We start from the raw sequence: 17,595 nt of genomic DNA on the forward strand, positions 1-17,595 counted from the left end.
TATATATATATATATATCGAATAAGCTAACTGTTTCTAATATAAATAAATTTGAGTTTGGCCAAATATGCATTTTAGTTAAAAAGCATTTAAAATGCATATTAAGTAAAAAAAAGTGAAGTATTTTTAAGTATTTCGAGAAAGTCTGAAAAATCTTCCTTGTCCGTTTTTCGAAGAAATTGAAGATCACATTTGCTGTCAAATGAGTGTCATAAAACTAATCTTACTTCTGTAAGTTTAGAAAGGTAGTTTGGCAAATAAGATTTTTCTCACTTCTATCATCTAATTAAATTGCACAATGGTTTAAGGTATCAATGTAATGATTCAACACTCAATTGCTTTTTCTGAAAGTTAAGATACTTTAAATAGCGCAAAAAGATATTTCGAGAGCAAAATAAATGAATAAACTATATCTGATTTCTTAATGAGGTATAGATTTAAATTGCTGACAAACTGATTATTTCTTGGTTAACTAGCATATTATTCATAAAAATGCATTAATTCTCTAAAAAGTATCCGGCAAGAGCACTAATTAACGAGTTAATAACAGTTTAATTAAAATCCGCAATTCATCTAAATTGATGTCATTCTCAATTGATCTAAAACCTTTATCTCAATATCAATTAATAAAAAATTTTACCGCATTAACATACATATTAGCAAAAAATTTAAGTAATTTAAAAGTATTTCTGCAACGTCTGGTAAATCTTCTTTATTCATTTTTCGAAGAAATTGAAGATCATATTTGCTGTCAAAAGAGTGTCATAAAATTAATCTGAAAGTTCAAGAAGCTAGTTTGCCAATCAAGATTTTTCTCACTTGTATCTAATTATTTTGCACAATGGTTTAAGGTATCAATGTTATAGCTCAACATTAAAAAAAAAATTTCTGAAAGTTTAGTTACTTTAAGTAATGCAAAAAAATATTGCCATAACAGAACAAACGAATAAATTACATTTGATTTTTTAATTAAGTATAAATTTAAATTGCTGACAAACTGACTATTTTGTTAACCCATTCGAGTTAAGTGGCATAAAAATGCATTAACTCTCTAAAAAGTGTCCAAGCGGAGCACTAATAAATGAGGTTATAGCTATTTAATCAAAATCCACAACTGATATCAATCTCAATTGATCTGTCAAACTCTTAGCGCATTAAAAGGCACATATCAAAAGAAAGTCAAGCATTTTTAAAGTATTTCTGCAATGTCAGATAATTGAAAACGAAATCCTTATACGTTTTCCGAAGAAATTGAAGATCACATATGCTGTCAAAAGAGTGTCATAAAACTAATGAAACTTCTGTAAGTTCAAGAAGGTAATTTGCCAAACAAGATTCTTCTCACTTCTATAATTTAGCTTCCGTTTGAACCGAATTACTTAACATTTCCGACAGTATTATTTCCAAAACATCAGTTCCGTGCTTAGCTTTATCTCAGAATTCCTTTTAGAAGAACCTTTTATATCAATCATTTACTTTCTTTTAAGTGTTCGTTTAACATCAAAATTATTACAAATCACATTTGAGTCGAAGTTGATTTGTCAAGATATGGTAAAATGAGCCTTAAAAAGAAGGCAACTCCCTAATTAATGGCAATATTGTGGGCGGAGAGGGGAATCCATTTGGCGTTATCGGTATACCTATTTGTTATCGTTCGATAGGTTTTATGGCTTAGAGCTTTTACCGTCTTCGTCAGAGGGTTGTAAATAATCTTCCATTGTCGCAACGTTTTGTTTGTATTCCGTACGGCTCAGCCTTTATTACTGCTCCCTCCTTCTTTTACGACTTTATGCGATGCGATAAAAACTTCACTTTCCGAGCATAAACTGACGAGAAGGCTGCCGTAAAACTTTTACACCACATATAAAATTAAGTCGAATGCTTTTATCGTGGCAGTCATAAAAATTACTAAATTTGTTAAGTGCTAATCGATACTTTTAATTACTAACACCCCTCACAAAGAAAAAGCGCGAGTGATTCAAAGATTCGAAACCAACTTGTCAGGAAATGGTTCAATGTTTCGTAAAAACTACCAGTCATAAATTGAATCATCCATTTGATTTCACGAGTAAAATAAGCTTTCTTTATCTCAAGTTAAGCTTCTTTTTGTTTACTTTTAGGTGGAAAGTTTTCTTTTTCAACGCTTTGTGATAAAATAAATGATTCTCTTCGCGAGGAAGTTACGGGCTACCTCGTAAAAATACTCATTGTTACAATAATCGTCAATGCTTCAGTAATCTCTCTTGATATTTATTGTTGAGAATTTCTTTCTCTGAGTAATGGCATTTTAGGTATGGGTAAAAATTGGATATTCAAAATTTAGAAACTTTTCTTCGTTTTGAGGAACCTGCTTCATGGGAATAGTTTCAAGTGAATATTTTGTCAAATTTAGGAAACTACTTCACGCATTTGGAGATAGTAATTTTATCAAAAGAACTAAGCTTAATTTTATACATTGATTAATGAATAAGGACACATAAAACATATAAAACATAAGAACTTATAAAACACAAAATAAAAGAAATTGGCGTACTTTTTTTGTTTTATTTTATGTAAAAAATTTCCTTTTGCGCTTTGTGATTAAAAAATTATTCTCTTTGCGAGGAAGCTACGGGCTACCTCGAAAAAAAAATATTCATTGTTACAATAATCGTCAATGCATCAGTAATCTCTCTTGATATTTATTGTTGAGAATTTCTTTCTCGGATAATGACATTCTAGATATGGGTAAAAAAAGGATATTTCAAATTTAGAAACTTTTCTTATCTGCTTCGTGGGAATAATTTCAAGAGAACATTTTGTCAAATTTAGGAAACTGCTTCATGTGAAGACAGGAATTTTATCAAAAGCATTCGACTTAACCTTATATATGTAATGATTAATAAATCAGGAAATAAAACATAAAATAAAAGAAGTTGGAGTACTTTTTTTGTTTACTTTTAGATGGAAAGTTTTCTTTTTCGACGCTTTGTAATAAAATAAATAATTCTCTTTGCTAGGAAGTTGCGTGCTGCCTATTCATTGTTATAATATTTATTGTTACAATAATCGTAAATGCTTCAATAATCTCTCTTGATATTTATTGTTGAGAATATTTCTTCCTCTGAGTATAGCATTCTAGCATTGGATAAATAATTGGTTATTCAAAACTTATAAACTTTTCTTCGTTCTTTCAGAAACTGCATTATGTGAAAGGTTTTGTATAAATATTTTGTAAAATTTAGGAAACCGTTTCATGCATTTGAAGATAGGAATTTTACCGAAACCATTAACTAAATTTCAAACATGGATTAATTGATTAGGAAATAAAACACAAAATAAAAAAAAGTTGGCGTACTGAGGAACTGCTAGAGTTGTAAAGATGAAAAAAAACCCCGGTTTTTCCCAAAAATGAACCGGTGCAGGAAGTTTTGAGAATTCCTTTTTTATTTTATTTATTCTTAACAGCTTACATTGGCATTCAAATAAATGCTATCATATCTTTGCCAGCTTTGGTCGGTTTTTCTTGCCTTCAAAATTTCCATTATTTCCTAAAATTCTGGTTTTCCTGAAATTCTCCAAAACTCCAGGATTTTTTACCCAATTTTTAAAAACTGAGTTCATTTTTGCATCTCTTTACTGAGAAAAAAACATGGTCAAAATTACCAGAAAATTGTAAAATTTACCGTTTTTCGGACTCTATGGGAACACCTAAAAGTTCCGTAATTTTTACCCAAGTGCTGGTAATAATTTTTGAAAATTAACTATAAAATATGATTTTATAATATGTGGTAAAATTTTGTCATTTTATCATTATACCTTAAAACATGACATACAAACCCTTTATTCTGTTAAATTTACTTTGTTTTATATTTTTTACTATGTGGTAATTGGAATTATATTTTTAAAAACCATAATTTCCAATAAGCTGTTATCATATGAAAGGAAAAACTACTAAATGAATGATTTATATACCGTATATTTTAGTTTTATAAACCAGAATTATGTTTTTTTTTCTACCAGAAATGACATTACCATACAGTGCGGCAATTTTACCAAAATTTCTTATCCGTCTAGGAACTGCCTGGAACTGAACCCGGAAAACATGTTGGCCAAGTGAGCTCACTACCTTTTATACCATCCTGTCCCAAATTGCAGAATGTAAATTATTCCCAAATAAAATTTTAAAAAAGTCCAAGAAAATTCAATGAGAGCATCGAAAGTACAAACAAAGGAAGTAATTTCGTCAGATGATTAAAAGTTTCCACTTTGCCGAAAAATACCTAATTTCGTGACAAAATTCAAATTTCGTAATTTCGTTGTAAAAAGTAATTTCGTTGAATATTTGAGAATTCAATTTATTTCAAAAAATTACGTGATTTTATGACGCAATGTTTTTGTTTTATAAACGTCGTTGAACAGCCGATCCAATTTAGGGTTTACGACTACCAATGTCAACTCAGTAGTCATGCAATTTTAAACTCAATCCAGAAGACAAGGGAACTCCTGGATAAAGTATTGGGAAAATTCGTGGAAAACTTTTTGATGGAACTAACCAGCATTTTCGTTACATGGAGAGGAGAATCACGAAAACGTCCCATAGCTAGCCTGAAGTCAAGAAATTCTAACCCTTGATCGATCTACCACTGAGGATATTTTTCGTCAGCACTGCTGTTAGGGCGAGTCGGGTGCGAAATTCGAATTGACCAGCCATCGCTGGGATTCGAACTCGTTTCACCTCCATTGGGAGGCAAGTACTCTATCCCCTAAGCCACCACGGCTCATGACGTAATGATTGTCAAACATAATGAAATACAGCTCATGGATTTCCGAACCACCAAAACTGAGTTTTATTTCTGAGAGTGTTCATTTATTTGAATTACCCTAAAACTTTTTCCTCATAATTTTGTTAATTTTTATTAACAATTTATCATTTTAAAAAAACTCTCACACGCATCAAGAAATTTATCAATAATATATATATATATANCAACATTTTAATAAGACACTTAACTCCTTTAGAGACTTAGCAGCGATAGATTGAAAAAAGAGGCACTTAATAAGTTCCAGTTCACGTAAAACTCATACAAATTGGGTTTATCTATTTTACATAGGATAAAATGTCAAACTTATAAACTCAGGCGATAATTTATATTACTCAGTGTAATTATGTTATCTAATGTTAGTTTTACAAGGGCTATTATTCATGGTAGTCACGCAAAATTAATATCTATAAGAAAGATAGAAAAAGAACATAAATAAAAGTATATAATAAAAATGTAATAAAAATAAAATTTAATATTTTGCAATAAAATTTACATATAAGAGGCGTATTCCATTAAGCTAAATAACAGCGTCAGTTCTAAAAAAAATTACTGGATAAAAACGTGCAAAATGTTGTCTAATAAAAGTGAAGTCGAATTAAAACAAAAAATAATTCGAAAAAGACACGTACTGATTTAAATACTTCCTTATTTGACGAGACCATAAAACATATTGAAAAGAATTCATTAGATTATATATTAGACATAATAACGCCTGCAATGAAAGTTACCTAACAGTTGAAAAATATGGCTCCAGTAGTAAGAAGAAAGGTTGAAAGTTCAATCATCTCTTCAGATTAATTTAAATAAGTTTTGTGTTTTTTAGTCATATCTCCAAAATCAATTATTTGAGCCGCGATGGTTCAGGGGATAAAGCGTTCGCCTTCCAATGAGGTAAACCGGGTTCGAATCCCAGCGATGGCTGATCTATACGAATTTCGCATCCGGTTTGCACCGAACTACATTGCAGACGTAAAATATCCTCAGTGGTAGACGGTTCATGGTTTAGAGTTCCCTTGCCGTCAGGCTAACCGTGGTAGGTTTTCGTGGCTTTCCCCACCATGTAACGCAAATGCTGGTTATTTTCGTCAAAAAGTTCATCACGAAGGCAAATTTCTCCCAATAATTGATCCAGGAGTTCCCTTGTCTTCCGGATTGGGTTCATAATTACAAGGCTACGGAGTTAAACATTGGTAGTCATAAACCCAAAAATTGGACCGAGTCGGCAGCTCAAGGATGGTTATAAAATAAAATAAAATCAATTATATGAATCCAATTGGTGAATTTTTAAGGTATCCAACTGGGTGAAAATTGGCTATTTCAACGAAAAGTTTTTTTTTTTAATCATCCTTATTTTAAATTTAGTTCATGAGCTTTCCGAACCCCTTGAAGTTTTTGTTCACTGATTTCTAGCAATGAAGCTTTATTGATTTCATTGCATGCTTACAGATAAAACTGAAAAAAGAAGCACGTATGAAATTAAACGAATGAAAGTAAGAAAACGAAACTACAATGTTTTTATTATGCTTTGAGTATTTTGACCTTTTTTATTTGCATAAATCATATGAAAACAAATGTAATTCATTTTTAGAAATTAGATTTTGAGTAGTTACTTTTTGTTGTTGTTGTCAGAATTTAAATATTTTTTTTTTTTTTTTACATTTCAAATTAACTTTTTGATAAACGTTAATTTTGAGAAAATTTCTTTATGCTGACACACATTACAAAAAAAGTTTACAATAGAATTCTTTAAAACTTCGTATGTAGATTTTGTATAACATTAGCAATGTCTTGAACTAAAATATAAGGCCTAAGTTAGAATTTTTAATTTTTATCATGCTTTAAATAAGAATTTTTATAGTTTTTATTTTAAAAAATCAATATTGAACAATATATTTAGTTCCATTTCATTGTATATTTGAAATATATTGTATATTTGAAGATTTTAATTAAAAACACATGTAAGCACATCTAGGAATTTTTTTTTTGTTGATATTTATGCATTATAATTTCTTGTAAGCATATCTTAAAAACTACATCTGAAAAATGAGTTGTTTCTAAGCTCAAATATTATATTAATTTTTAAAGTTAACCTTAAATTTATACTTTCAGGATCCTTGCTTAACAAAAATAAAATTCAAATTTTCATTAAACCCATTTTTAGATAAAATCTTGTCGAAACCGTTCGGATACCTTAAATTATAGAGCCAATAATAATTCCCAAATTCCCATACATAAAGAAACATTCGCAATTTCTGCACTGGTCAAATTACAGTAAAAACACAGAACAAATTACAGTAAAAAGTACCAGTTCTCAGGGTGATCCTCAAATTTATAAACATTACTGTATATTTTACGGTATAATATTTAAAGTAAAAATGAATTTTACGGTACATAGATTTTACGGATGATGCAACTAAAATGCCGGTACTTCATACCGTAATTGAATCAGGAATTTTTTACAGTGCGCTTTTTATCATATCATTTTCTATTTCTAGAGAACTATTTATCCGATTTCTTACTAAGTGTGGAACTTCAAATGAAGTATAGGTCTATAATGTAAACCTTTACATACTTTATGATGAATAAGTATTTAATTTTAATTAAACAAATACTTAAGAATAGGGTTGAGATTTTAACGTCCTAAAAATGGTTTTGAACGAAACACGTGGAATTTACTCTTAATAAAATTTTTGCATTATTCAAAACTTACTGCTCTGAAAAAAATTTTTAAATACTTAAAACTGACTATACACTTATTGTATATAAAACAAAAATAAATATCTAACTTTTTTACTGCTATTAAGTTTTAAATATTGATTTGATAGAATTGAAATTTCATTATTAATTGCACATTTAAATTATATTGCTAAATTATAAAACATATCATTGAATATATACAATGCATAAATTCAAACATCTATAAATCTTTGTAAAATTTTTAATAGTATTGAATAATTTAAACAAAATTACTTATTTAATTTTTCTTTCTTTTTGATGAAGTTTAAGAAACGAGACGCATTTGTAATGTATTTTAAAAGCCATATATCTAAACATCAAATTTAGTTTTCAACAACGACAGTTTAATTAATAACTTTTTAATAAACTGTTGTCGCAATTGTTTAACATTATTCACTTAAAACACAAACTGAGAAAAAAAAAGTATAATCAAAACTACCATAATATAGTAAAATTTACAGTGCTACTGGCTCCATGGGTACGTGAAAAGGTCAGTAATTTTTGCGAAGTGCTTTTATTAGGATTTTAGAAAAATTAGCAATAAAATATAGTTTTATAATATGCGTTAAAATTTGATAAATGTGGTAAAATATGGCAATTTTTTCATGATACTTTAGAGCATGACATGAAAGCCATTTATTCGGTTAAATTTATTTATCAGTTTTGTATTTTTTACTAAATGTGTAATGATAACACCTGTAATTTTGAAGACCAGAATTTCTGTTAAACCGTTACTTTAAAGTAAAGCCTACTAGCTAAAGCCCATTGAGAGACGGTTGATCATGGAGGTTGAGAGTTCTTAATGGCAATGTGGTCAGCATTGTGCACAGGCCACCTCTACTTCCTAATTAATTTATTACTCATTTATTTGAAGCTGGGTGGTTTTCAAGCCGCTATCGGGGACTGGATCCCAGTTCTTTATTATATCAGTTATATTATATCATCGAGGCTCAAGCCGTTTTCATATAAAGAAGAACATTATCAAATGAAAAGTTTAAATACCGTATATTTTGGTCTTATTAACCAGAATTATGTTTTCTTAACCAGAAATGATTACCACACAGTATAGTAATTTTACTAGAATTTTTTCTCCTTGTGAAATAGTTACCTTTTCAATTTTTTTTTAATATCTATGAATTTTATTCGTGTGGCAATGTTAAAATTCCACTATTTTACACTATGGCACGTGTTGGGCCATTCATGTTTGAAATGACGCAAAATTTTGTATACTTTACAATTTGAAAATGAATCGATTGATATTAAATTAAATAGCAAAAAAAAAAAGAAAAAAAATACTCTACATTTTCTATATGGAATGGTCTTTGGGTAAAAGAATTTTATTAATCAGGATTAAAAATTTTTGATTCCCTATTGCAGGTTTAAAGGGATTTTAAAGCAAAAGCGGAAAAAATTTACATTAAGTGTCAAGCCTCTAAACAGCTCTTCAACGTAAACTAAATTCTTAGGGCTTTATTTCAAAGATTACATTTTAAATTGCGAAAACCTGGTCAAAATTTACCATACTGGTCAAAAATACCAACATTTAATCAATATATTCCATTTTTTACTTTGTGTTGTGTACAGTGCTCAAAAAAGTAGTGGTGAATGTGGCGAAGTGAGCAAAAAGAGTAGCTAGGATCAAGGTACCCGAACTTTCAACCACTCTACTAACTAAACAAATTGGGGGCAAATTTTCTTGGTTGCAGCTACAATTCCCTCCCCCATATTTTGAAAGCCAAAAATTCCAATCCAGGACATACAATACAGTAACACAATGAACGTATTTTCTCTAAATACACAATCAAATAAGGTATATTTATTCTGAGAAAGTAGGCTTTTGTGTTTGGTTTCATAATTTAAAATATCTTCTGCATAAGTAAATTAACATATTTAAGTTTAACACTATGAATCATTAAGATAGAATAGTTGTTCGTGATAATTCGATCATCCGTTGAAGAGTTACTTAAGTGTTTGGTAAAAGCAAAAATCTGTCCAACGCATATCATTTTCAAAACACACTACAAAAGATTAAAATTTGATGAGAATCCAGATGAACATTGTTACCTGTAAGTTTTCAACATTGTTGGTAACAATGATCTTATATAAGATGTGTTCGAAATTTTGATTTACAATGCTACGTACAGATATGGAAAAACTTTTATCTTCAAAAAATTTATCAAATTTTTAAACTAATAAAGTTTCACAATTTTCAATTTGAAAACATTATTCTTAATATTTCTAATAAAACATATTTAGTATAATTTTTTTTGTAGAGTTGCGATACGCAGTAAAAAATTTTGATTCCAACACGATAAAAAGAACTGACACTCAAGTGCAGTGTCTTTATAATCCATTTTACCGTAAAATCCATTTTTACTGTAAAAACCCTATTTACCGTAAAATTCATTTTTACCGTAAAATTTTATACCGTAATTTTTACAGTAATATTTATTTAATTACAGGGATTTACAGAGATTGCTGAAAAAATTACGATTTATCAGATTTTTTGTTCCATTAAATCTAAGAGTAAAACTAGATTTTACTGTCAAAAGTACTGGCACTCTGAGTGCGTACCGTAATTTGATCCAGAATTTTTTACAGTGTAGGCATTAAATAAATAAAACTTTAAATAAAACTTTAATTAAATTAAACAGGAAAATTTTTACAATGTAAAAAATATACATGTTTTATTTTTCCTCTTACAATAATGAATATTCATTCACTATGATAAAGTGATAATTATTAAAAGTAAACAAAAAAAAAACTCTTCTTTTATTCTTTTGTCACATTGTGAATCGTATTACAAAACCTAATATCCCATTTTATCAAAATAAGATTATATGACTCATTTTAATATCTAAGCTACTAAAGAACACGTAAAATACAATGTTTATTTTTAAGCATTTAATACTGTATTATTTCATGAGCTAATTAAATATTATCTTTATCTTATGCAATTTAACATAGTAATTTACGAAATTATTTTCATATTACATTATTATGTTTTCTAAATCCCAACTCAAGTGCAATAGGACATGTGCGGCATATATATGATGACAATGTTCATAATTAAAAAATATTTATGTGATAACAAATTTATTTTAATAAATGTTAAATTTTTTAACGTTAAGAAAAAAGGAAAAAGAGCTTTATAATTCAAAACATGAAATTTTTATCCAAGTTTCCAAGAATAAATAACAAATGATGACTTCTGGATTTAATAATAGCTCAGTGGGCCAAAAAAAAAAAGAAAAGAAAAACAGACTATGCTGAATAACTTTTGATCTATTGATCGGAGCTTCACGTTCTAGGACTCAATCTTAATGCTTTGAGAGAGTGACTTCGAATATGCTAATTAATTAGTGCAGACGATATTTTTCGTTACAAAAGCAGACACAAAAACGTACTTTCTCTGAATAAACATTCCTTTTTTCGACGGATTCGGATTTCTGACTCCCAAAATATAGGTGTACCCGCAATCTGGGAAATATGGTCCTAATAGTTTGGTCAGAAGAGTGGTTTAAAGTTGAACCCTCAATGTTAATTTTTTTTTCCTGAATAAATAGTTCCTGAGAAATCAAATTTTAGAGAAGTCGTATATTTAAAATTCGATTTCTCAGGAACTATTCAACCAATTTCGCTCAATTTTTGTATTTTGCCAAGTAAAATTGGATAATTTAAAATGATGTAAAAAATTGTATACCTAACAATTAATAAAATTTCGACTCTTATTAAAAAAAATAATAAAAAAAGTAATAAATATTTGCTGAAATTTATTTTTTGAGTGGAACTATCTTTAGATAATCGAATTTTATAACAGCTTATGTGTGATTGAAAAATTTGTGAGAGCGAATTGAAAACTTTTTGAGTGTAAAAATTTTTCAATTCTCTTGGCGAAATACGCAAAAAGTAATAGTAATATTAAGGGGTCCGAACTTTGGACCGCTCTCCTAACCAAACTATTCGGACCATATTTCCCAGATTGCTGCTACCCCCTGTAATATGGGTTATTGGCAATTATGAGTATATTGGCGATCAGAAATCCAAATCCGTCGAAGAAAGGAATGGTTATTCAGAAAAGGTGCGTTTTTGTGTATGATTTCGTAACTTAAAATATCGTCTGCACTACTTAATTAGCATATTCGAGGTCACCAGCTCGAAGCATTAAGATTTAGTTCTAGAACGTGCAGATCCGATCATTAAATCAAAGGTTATTCAGAGTGGTCTGTTTTCTTTTTTTTTCTTTTTGACTCACTATACATAAAATGTAGATTTGATTTAATGTCTAATTCGGCCAATATAGTTGATGAGGCGTAGCTGTCAACTTCTATGGTTGATGAGGAAAATTTTTCTTTGTGGTAGCAATGTTTATGTTTTTATGTAATAACTTTGATTTTCAAGGTTTAAAAAATTATTTTTAACCACCACGAAAAATCATTAATTTAAACATACGTTTATGGGATTTATTAGTTAGGGTACTTATGCCTCTAAGTTTTGGGGAGGTAGCTTAATGTTCAGAAGCGTCATCCTATTTTAATTAATATTTCACTACCACTTTGTAATATTTTTTCCAACAACCGTACAAGTTGGCAATTATGAGTACAATGGCAAGGTATGTAATAAATCCCCAGTAACATTCATAAAGGAAGAAAAGCTAGCTCATATGGCAAACATTGGAAAATAGGTAGATTTAGAACATTTGCATCTACACTGTGAAAAATTCCGAATGAAATTATAATAAAAAGTACCGGCATTCAGAGGCCGGTACTTTTTACCGTAAAATCCATTCTGACCGGTATATATATTACGGAACAAAAATCTGATATGCCATAATTTTTACAGTAATAATTACCGCAAAATCACTGAATCACTCTAATTAAACGAATATTTCTGTAACATACTGCATTATTACTGTAACATACACTCTAATTAACCGAATATTACTGGGTGTATTTTGTTTAGTTAAGGCTTTACCAGTGATTGAAACAAGATGCCTTTTTAGTCTATGTATCATTGAATATCATTTTATGCAATATCTATATGTTTGGTACGCTTGGATCTATTTATTTTAGCTAAGGCTTTACCAACAACTAAAACAAGAACACTTTTTATTCTATACATGATTTAATCATTTAAACATCATTTAACAATATCTGTTTGTAAAGTATGCTTGAATCTATTTCGCTAAAGCTTTACCAATAAATAAAACAAAAGGCCTCTTCCTCTATGCATCATTAAATTGAATGTTTGGTATGCTTGAATCAATTAGTATTGCTGAGACTTTACCAACAATTTTAACAAGATGATTTCATTCTTTGCATCATTGAATATTATTTTCATACAATATCTGTATGTTCAGTTTTATAGATTCATAGGTATTAATTGGTACTGTTGAAGTAATTAAAATAATGTCCTAATATGATGAATATGCTGTATCTAAATTCGAAATAATAAAATAAAATATTACTCACGGACATCCATGACTCCTCCAAATACTGTACTAGTGTTGCTAAACGTTGTACAGTTCCATCTACTCATTCTAAATTGGTGCTGACATTCATCAATACCCATTTTTGCTCCTCGACCAACAGTTTGTAAAATATTTGGATTCAATCCACAAAGTTCACGTTGTCTGTCTCCTAAATATTGCAATTTTCTGCAATAATTTTGATAAGTAGTTGGTTTCAATTCTAAACTGGTTTGGTAAGCGGCTGGCATTCCTAATAGCCTGGAAAGAGATATAGTTAATCAATAAGTCTCCAATTGTAAGGTGTCTTAATCATTTTGAATAATTATCAACCAATTTTATTTTAGTAAATCATATATAACTTTAAAAAACGTGAATCAAAATAAACGAGTAGAACAGCTGTTAAACTAAATTGCTCAATCATCAACACTTTCAAATGTTTAATTAGTTTTCTAAATTTAGTCTTTTATTGAAACGAAAAAGTTCCATAATTATTGTGTTTTTTTTCTTCTTGTAAATATCATATTTAGAGAGCATTTCAAAAAAAAATTATATTCCTTCTCATTAGTAGATTTATTTTCAAGAAAACGGAAAACGGAGAACGCGTGGTAAAAACTACCAGAATATGGTAAAATTCGCCGTGTATCTGGCTCTATGGGAATTTTAAAAAAGCTCAGTAATTACTGAGCTTTTTGAAGTTTGGTGATGAAGCACTTTAGTAATGAATTTGGTAAAATTAACAATAAAATATGGTTTTATAATGTATGATAAACTTTGGTATAAGTAGTAAGACAAGGTAATATTAACGTGATAGCTTGAAGCATGGCATAAAAAATGTTTATTATACTTATTTTTCAGTTTTGTATTTTTTACTAAATGTGTGGTAATAAGAACTATAATTTTGAAAAAATAGAATTTCCGTTCTACCGTAACCATATACACAGAAAAATTAGCAAATGAATAATTTAAATACCGTATATTTTAGTTCTTATTACCAGAATTATGATTTTTTTTAACCAGAAGTGATATTACGATACAGTACGATCATTTTATCGGAATTGTTTTTTCTTCATATACTCTTATTAACAACTATTACGAAAAAAGGGATTAACTTTTTTATAATAGATGCACTAACAGCATCTATTAATTAACTAACAGCATCTAAATAATTTTGCTTTTATTGAAAATCTTTAAGTATTAAATGGAGCTTATATAGACAATTTTACTCACCAAAAAGTAGATGAAAATAAGAAGGAAATATTAGCAAGTTTATAAGTATCCCTAAATCACATGGAATTCCTAAATTTGTTCGAATTACAAGCATTAATAAGGCCAATATGTCCATATGTCTAAACATATATAGTTCAAACATGGGATTTATTATTTAATTTCCTTATAAAATGCAGTATTTTACACATTTTTATTTAACCATACATTAGATATGTAAGAATTATATATAAAACAACATAAACTGGTATATACCTTCTTAGAGTATTAGAAGCGACGTCTGAAAACCTTAAATATTCTTTTAAAGTTGCTTGACAGGAATCAAATGATATAGAAATTTGTTGAAAAATGTTTCTAACTGTCAAACGAGTATCAATTTTATAACTTAATCCATACGTCGCTCATTAATTGAAGGTGGATGATCTAGAAAATTGCTCAGTGTCTTCCACGGAATCTCTATTATGCTTGAAATTTTTACACTAATCAAATATTTTTATTACATATAATCAGTCACCTTTTAAAGCTTTTTCAAAGCAAAACTTAATGCATGTTTTTGACTCATTGGCATTTGCCATTTCGGAAAATTAAGGGAATAAAAATTCTCTTATTAAAAACTAATCAGACGGTAAAATTAAATAATTATTCAGACGATAAAATTACATAATTTTTGACTGTTTGCAAACGTCGTAAAAATGGGGGAGTTTAACGACGCGGAGCTTTTGAGCTCTCTCCAAATTTACATTCCAAAATACAAAATACATTCCAAACGATCAGCTCATAGTTTTCAAGCAACGTCATTATTTTTTATTTAATAATAATTTTTCCAGTTATATTTTAAATAATTCTATCAGAAAAACAAATTACAACAAAAAAAGCAAAAATCTTAAAGAATAATAGGATCCACAATTTTTAGAAACTTAAGGAACATTCTTACTGAATCTGGTTTGGTCGTTCTGCTTAAAATGCACCAATCAAATTCTCAATTTCTATTTTATGCGAATTTTCATTTTGATGAACAAATGACAATAAAAAATACAACCAGTGCAGCATTAGAAAATATTTTGTTTTGAAATGAAAAGTTGTTTTCAAAGCATTTTAATTCAATAGAAAATCGTTTGCTTATAACGAAAAAGAAGGATAGAATGTCTCAACTCTTCTTTTTACATTAAAACTGAACTTTTGTTGTTGTTTTCAAACGATAATATTAGAACATCTTGAATCGAGCTCCAAAAACTTGAAGTCAAGGAACTGACCCAACGTTCGATAAATATTTGCAGACGATATCTTGCATAGATGAATTTTAAATGAAACATTCCAGATACGTTTTGATCACAGTATTCTTTTTTTATAAAAAAAAAGTATTTTCGAGAAAATAAATTTCAGTAACTGATGACATTACTAAAAACTAATGATTACAATGTATCATTATATCGTTATTTATGTGTTTGCCTTTTTGTTATTTACGTGTTTTTTATATGAGGAAGAAATCAAAACATTTTATCGTTTACGGATTAAAGATCTTGATTAAGATTATATTATATAATCTTCAGGCATTTATTTAGAAAAAAAATCAAGTTAATAGCTCGTGATTACTGAGTGACTACTGAACTTAGCAACTTGAAGTCAGTAAAAAAACTTTTCATCATATCCAGCAAAACGTAACTTAGTTTTCTGATAACGTCTAAAAAAAGTACAACTGGTTTTTTTTAATCTATGCGAGATCTTTCGAGTGTATAATATTTACACTTACAAATCTGTAGGAAATCAAATTGTTTTATTATTTTAAAATGGCGTGTGCTAAATACCGTTAAATTATTTATGTTTAAAAGGGTTATTGTAAAAAGAAAGACCACCAATAGTGAATTTGATTTGCATAGATTTGAAAGGAAAAAACTTGAAACAAAGTATAAAACATTAAATTTTATTAATGTCAATAAATTATAATTTGAAAGTAAACTAGTATTCTAAATATATTTCTTCGTTTTTTTTACTTTAAAAAAACTGTTTGTTTTATATTTATGTTTCTATACTTACAGTTCCTGGTCAAATTATTAAACGCACTATAAGATTCTATGTAAAATCTTAATTATCACGTGATATTATACATCATTTTTGTTTTTACACGGCTGAAACAGTTTTGCACCTGTTTATTTTCGTGTATTAATTGGTTAACATTGTAATACAATACGTTAAAAATAAATGCAAATAGGAAGCATATAAAAAATCTCCTAAATAAAAACCTATTACATGTATGTTTAAATATAAATGTATTGCATATACAAGCATGAAAAACACGTAATTATTAAAATATAACAGTATGTCCAATAATTTGGTCTAATAATTACAATATACTAATATAATACCTGATATAATAAATATTCTACATTTGTATAATATATCGTCTAATTTATCCAATCGTACATAACATAATTTCAACACAGATTATAAAACCATATTTTTTGGTTAATTTTGCCCAAATCATTACTTCGGTAAATATTAACGAAATTTATGGTTTCCCATACAAAAAGGTACATTTTATTATATTCTAGTAGTTTTGGCCAAACTTTTTTTCTCAGTGCACTACGAGGTAAAATTAAGGAAAAATAACGATAAAATAATCGTTAAAAAAATCTTAAGGTATTTATTATCACAAAAACTGAAATACAATTTGAACTATAAATTAACTACAAACTCCAGTAAAGAGCATTTCATTTCTGAAACACTTTGATTTGTAACATTCCTGGACAAGATTTAACTTGGAGTATATTACATGGTCTATGAAGTAATTTACATTCTCAGAGAAACATTATAACATTATAGAAACCCTCGATATGCAAGGAAATCATCAGGTTCATCAAATATCTTCAAAGTTTGATTAAGCTATTCATTACACGTTATACGGCTTCTTTTAAAGATGATGATACAATGTACTGCATAGTATAAGGTATCTATACTTAAAGAATATATGATTTCATATTTAAAATATATCTATACAAAGTTAATGAATATATTTTTATTCACGATATGGAGTTTATTAGAATTATAAAGAAAAACTTTATGGGTACACTGTTAGAATATATATATATATATAAAAATAATATATATTATATATATATCTTTCAAACTTTTATAGTACTCCTCACACTGGTATATTTTGCTTTGGCTACATTGATACAATATTAGAAAGCACTTGTTTTTGCGCATATAATCGTTTGAGCTGATGAAGAGATTATATGAGATTATATCTTTTCATTATTTTGTTTTCCGGCTTTTTAACATTTATTTTTTATTTTAATTATTTTTCCTCTTCTCTTTTCAATAATCTTCATTATTTTTCATGCTGTAACATATATATATATAT

At 28.2% G+C, this 17,595-nt stretch overlaps 1 protein-coding gene across 1 annotated transcript in view; it reads right to left on the minus strand.

The window, feature by feature from the left end:
• LOC107445649 (protein Wnt-5a) overlaps positions 1-17,595 on the minus strand; it is a 139,504-nt gene that overhangs the window by 96,219 nt on the left and 25,690 nt on the right. The window contains exon 2 of the mRNA XM_071188107.1: positions 13,012-13,268. Within this exon, the coding sequence (XP_071044208.1) occupies positions 13,012-13,268 (257 nt within the window). The remainder of the gene's footprint in view (positions 1-13,011; positions 13,269-17,595) is intronic.

Source organism: Parasteatoda tepidariorum, chromosome X2, assembly GCF_043381705.1.
Source record: "Parasteatoda tepidariorum isolate YZ-2023 chromosome X2, CAS_Ptep_4.0, whole genome shotgun sequence".
NCBI classification, from domain to species: domain Eukaryota; kingdom Metazoa; phylum Arthropoda; class Arachnida; order Araneae; family Theridiidae; genus Parasteatoda; species Parasteatoda tepidariorum.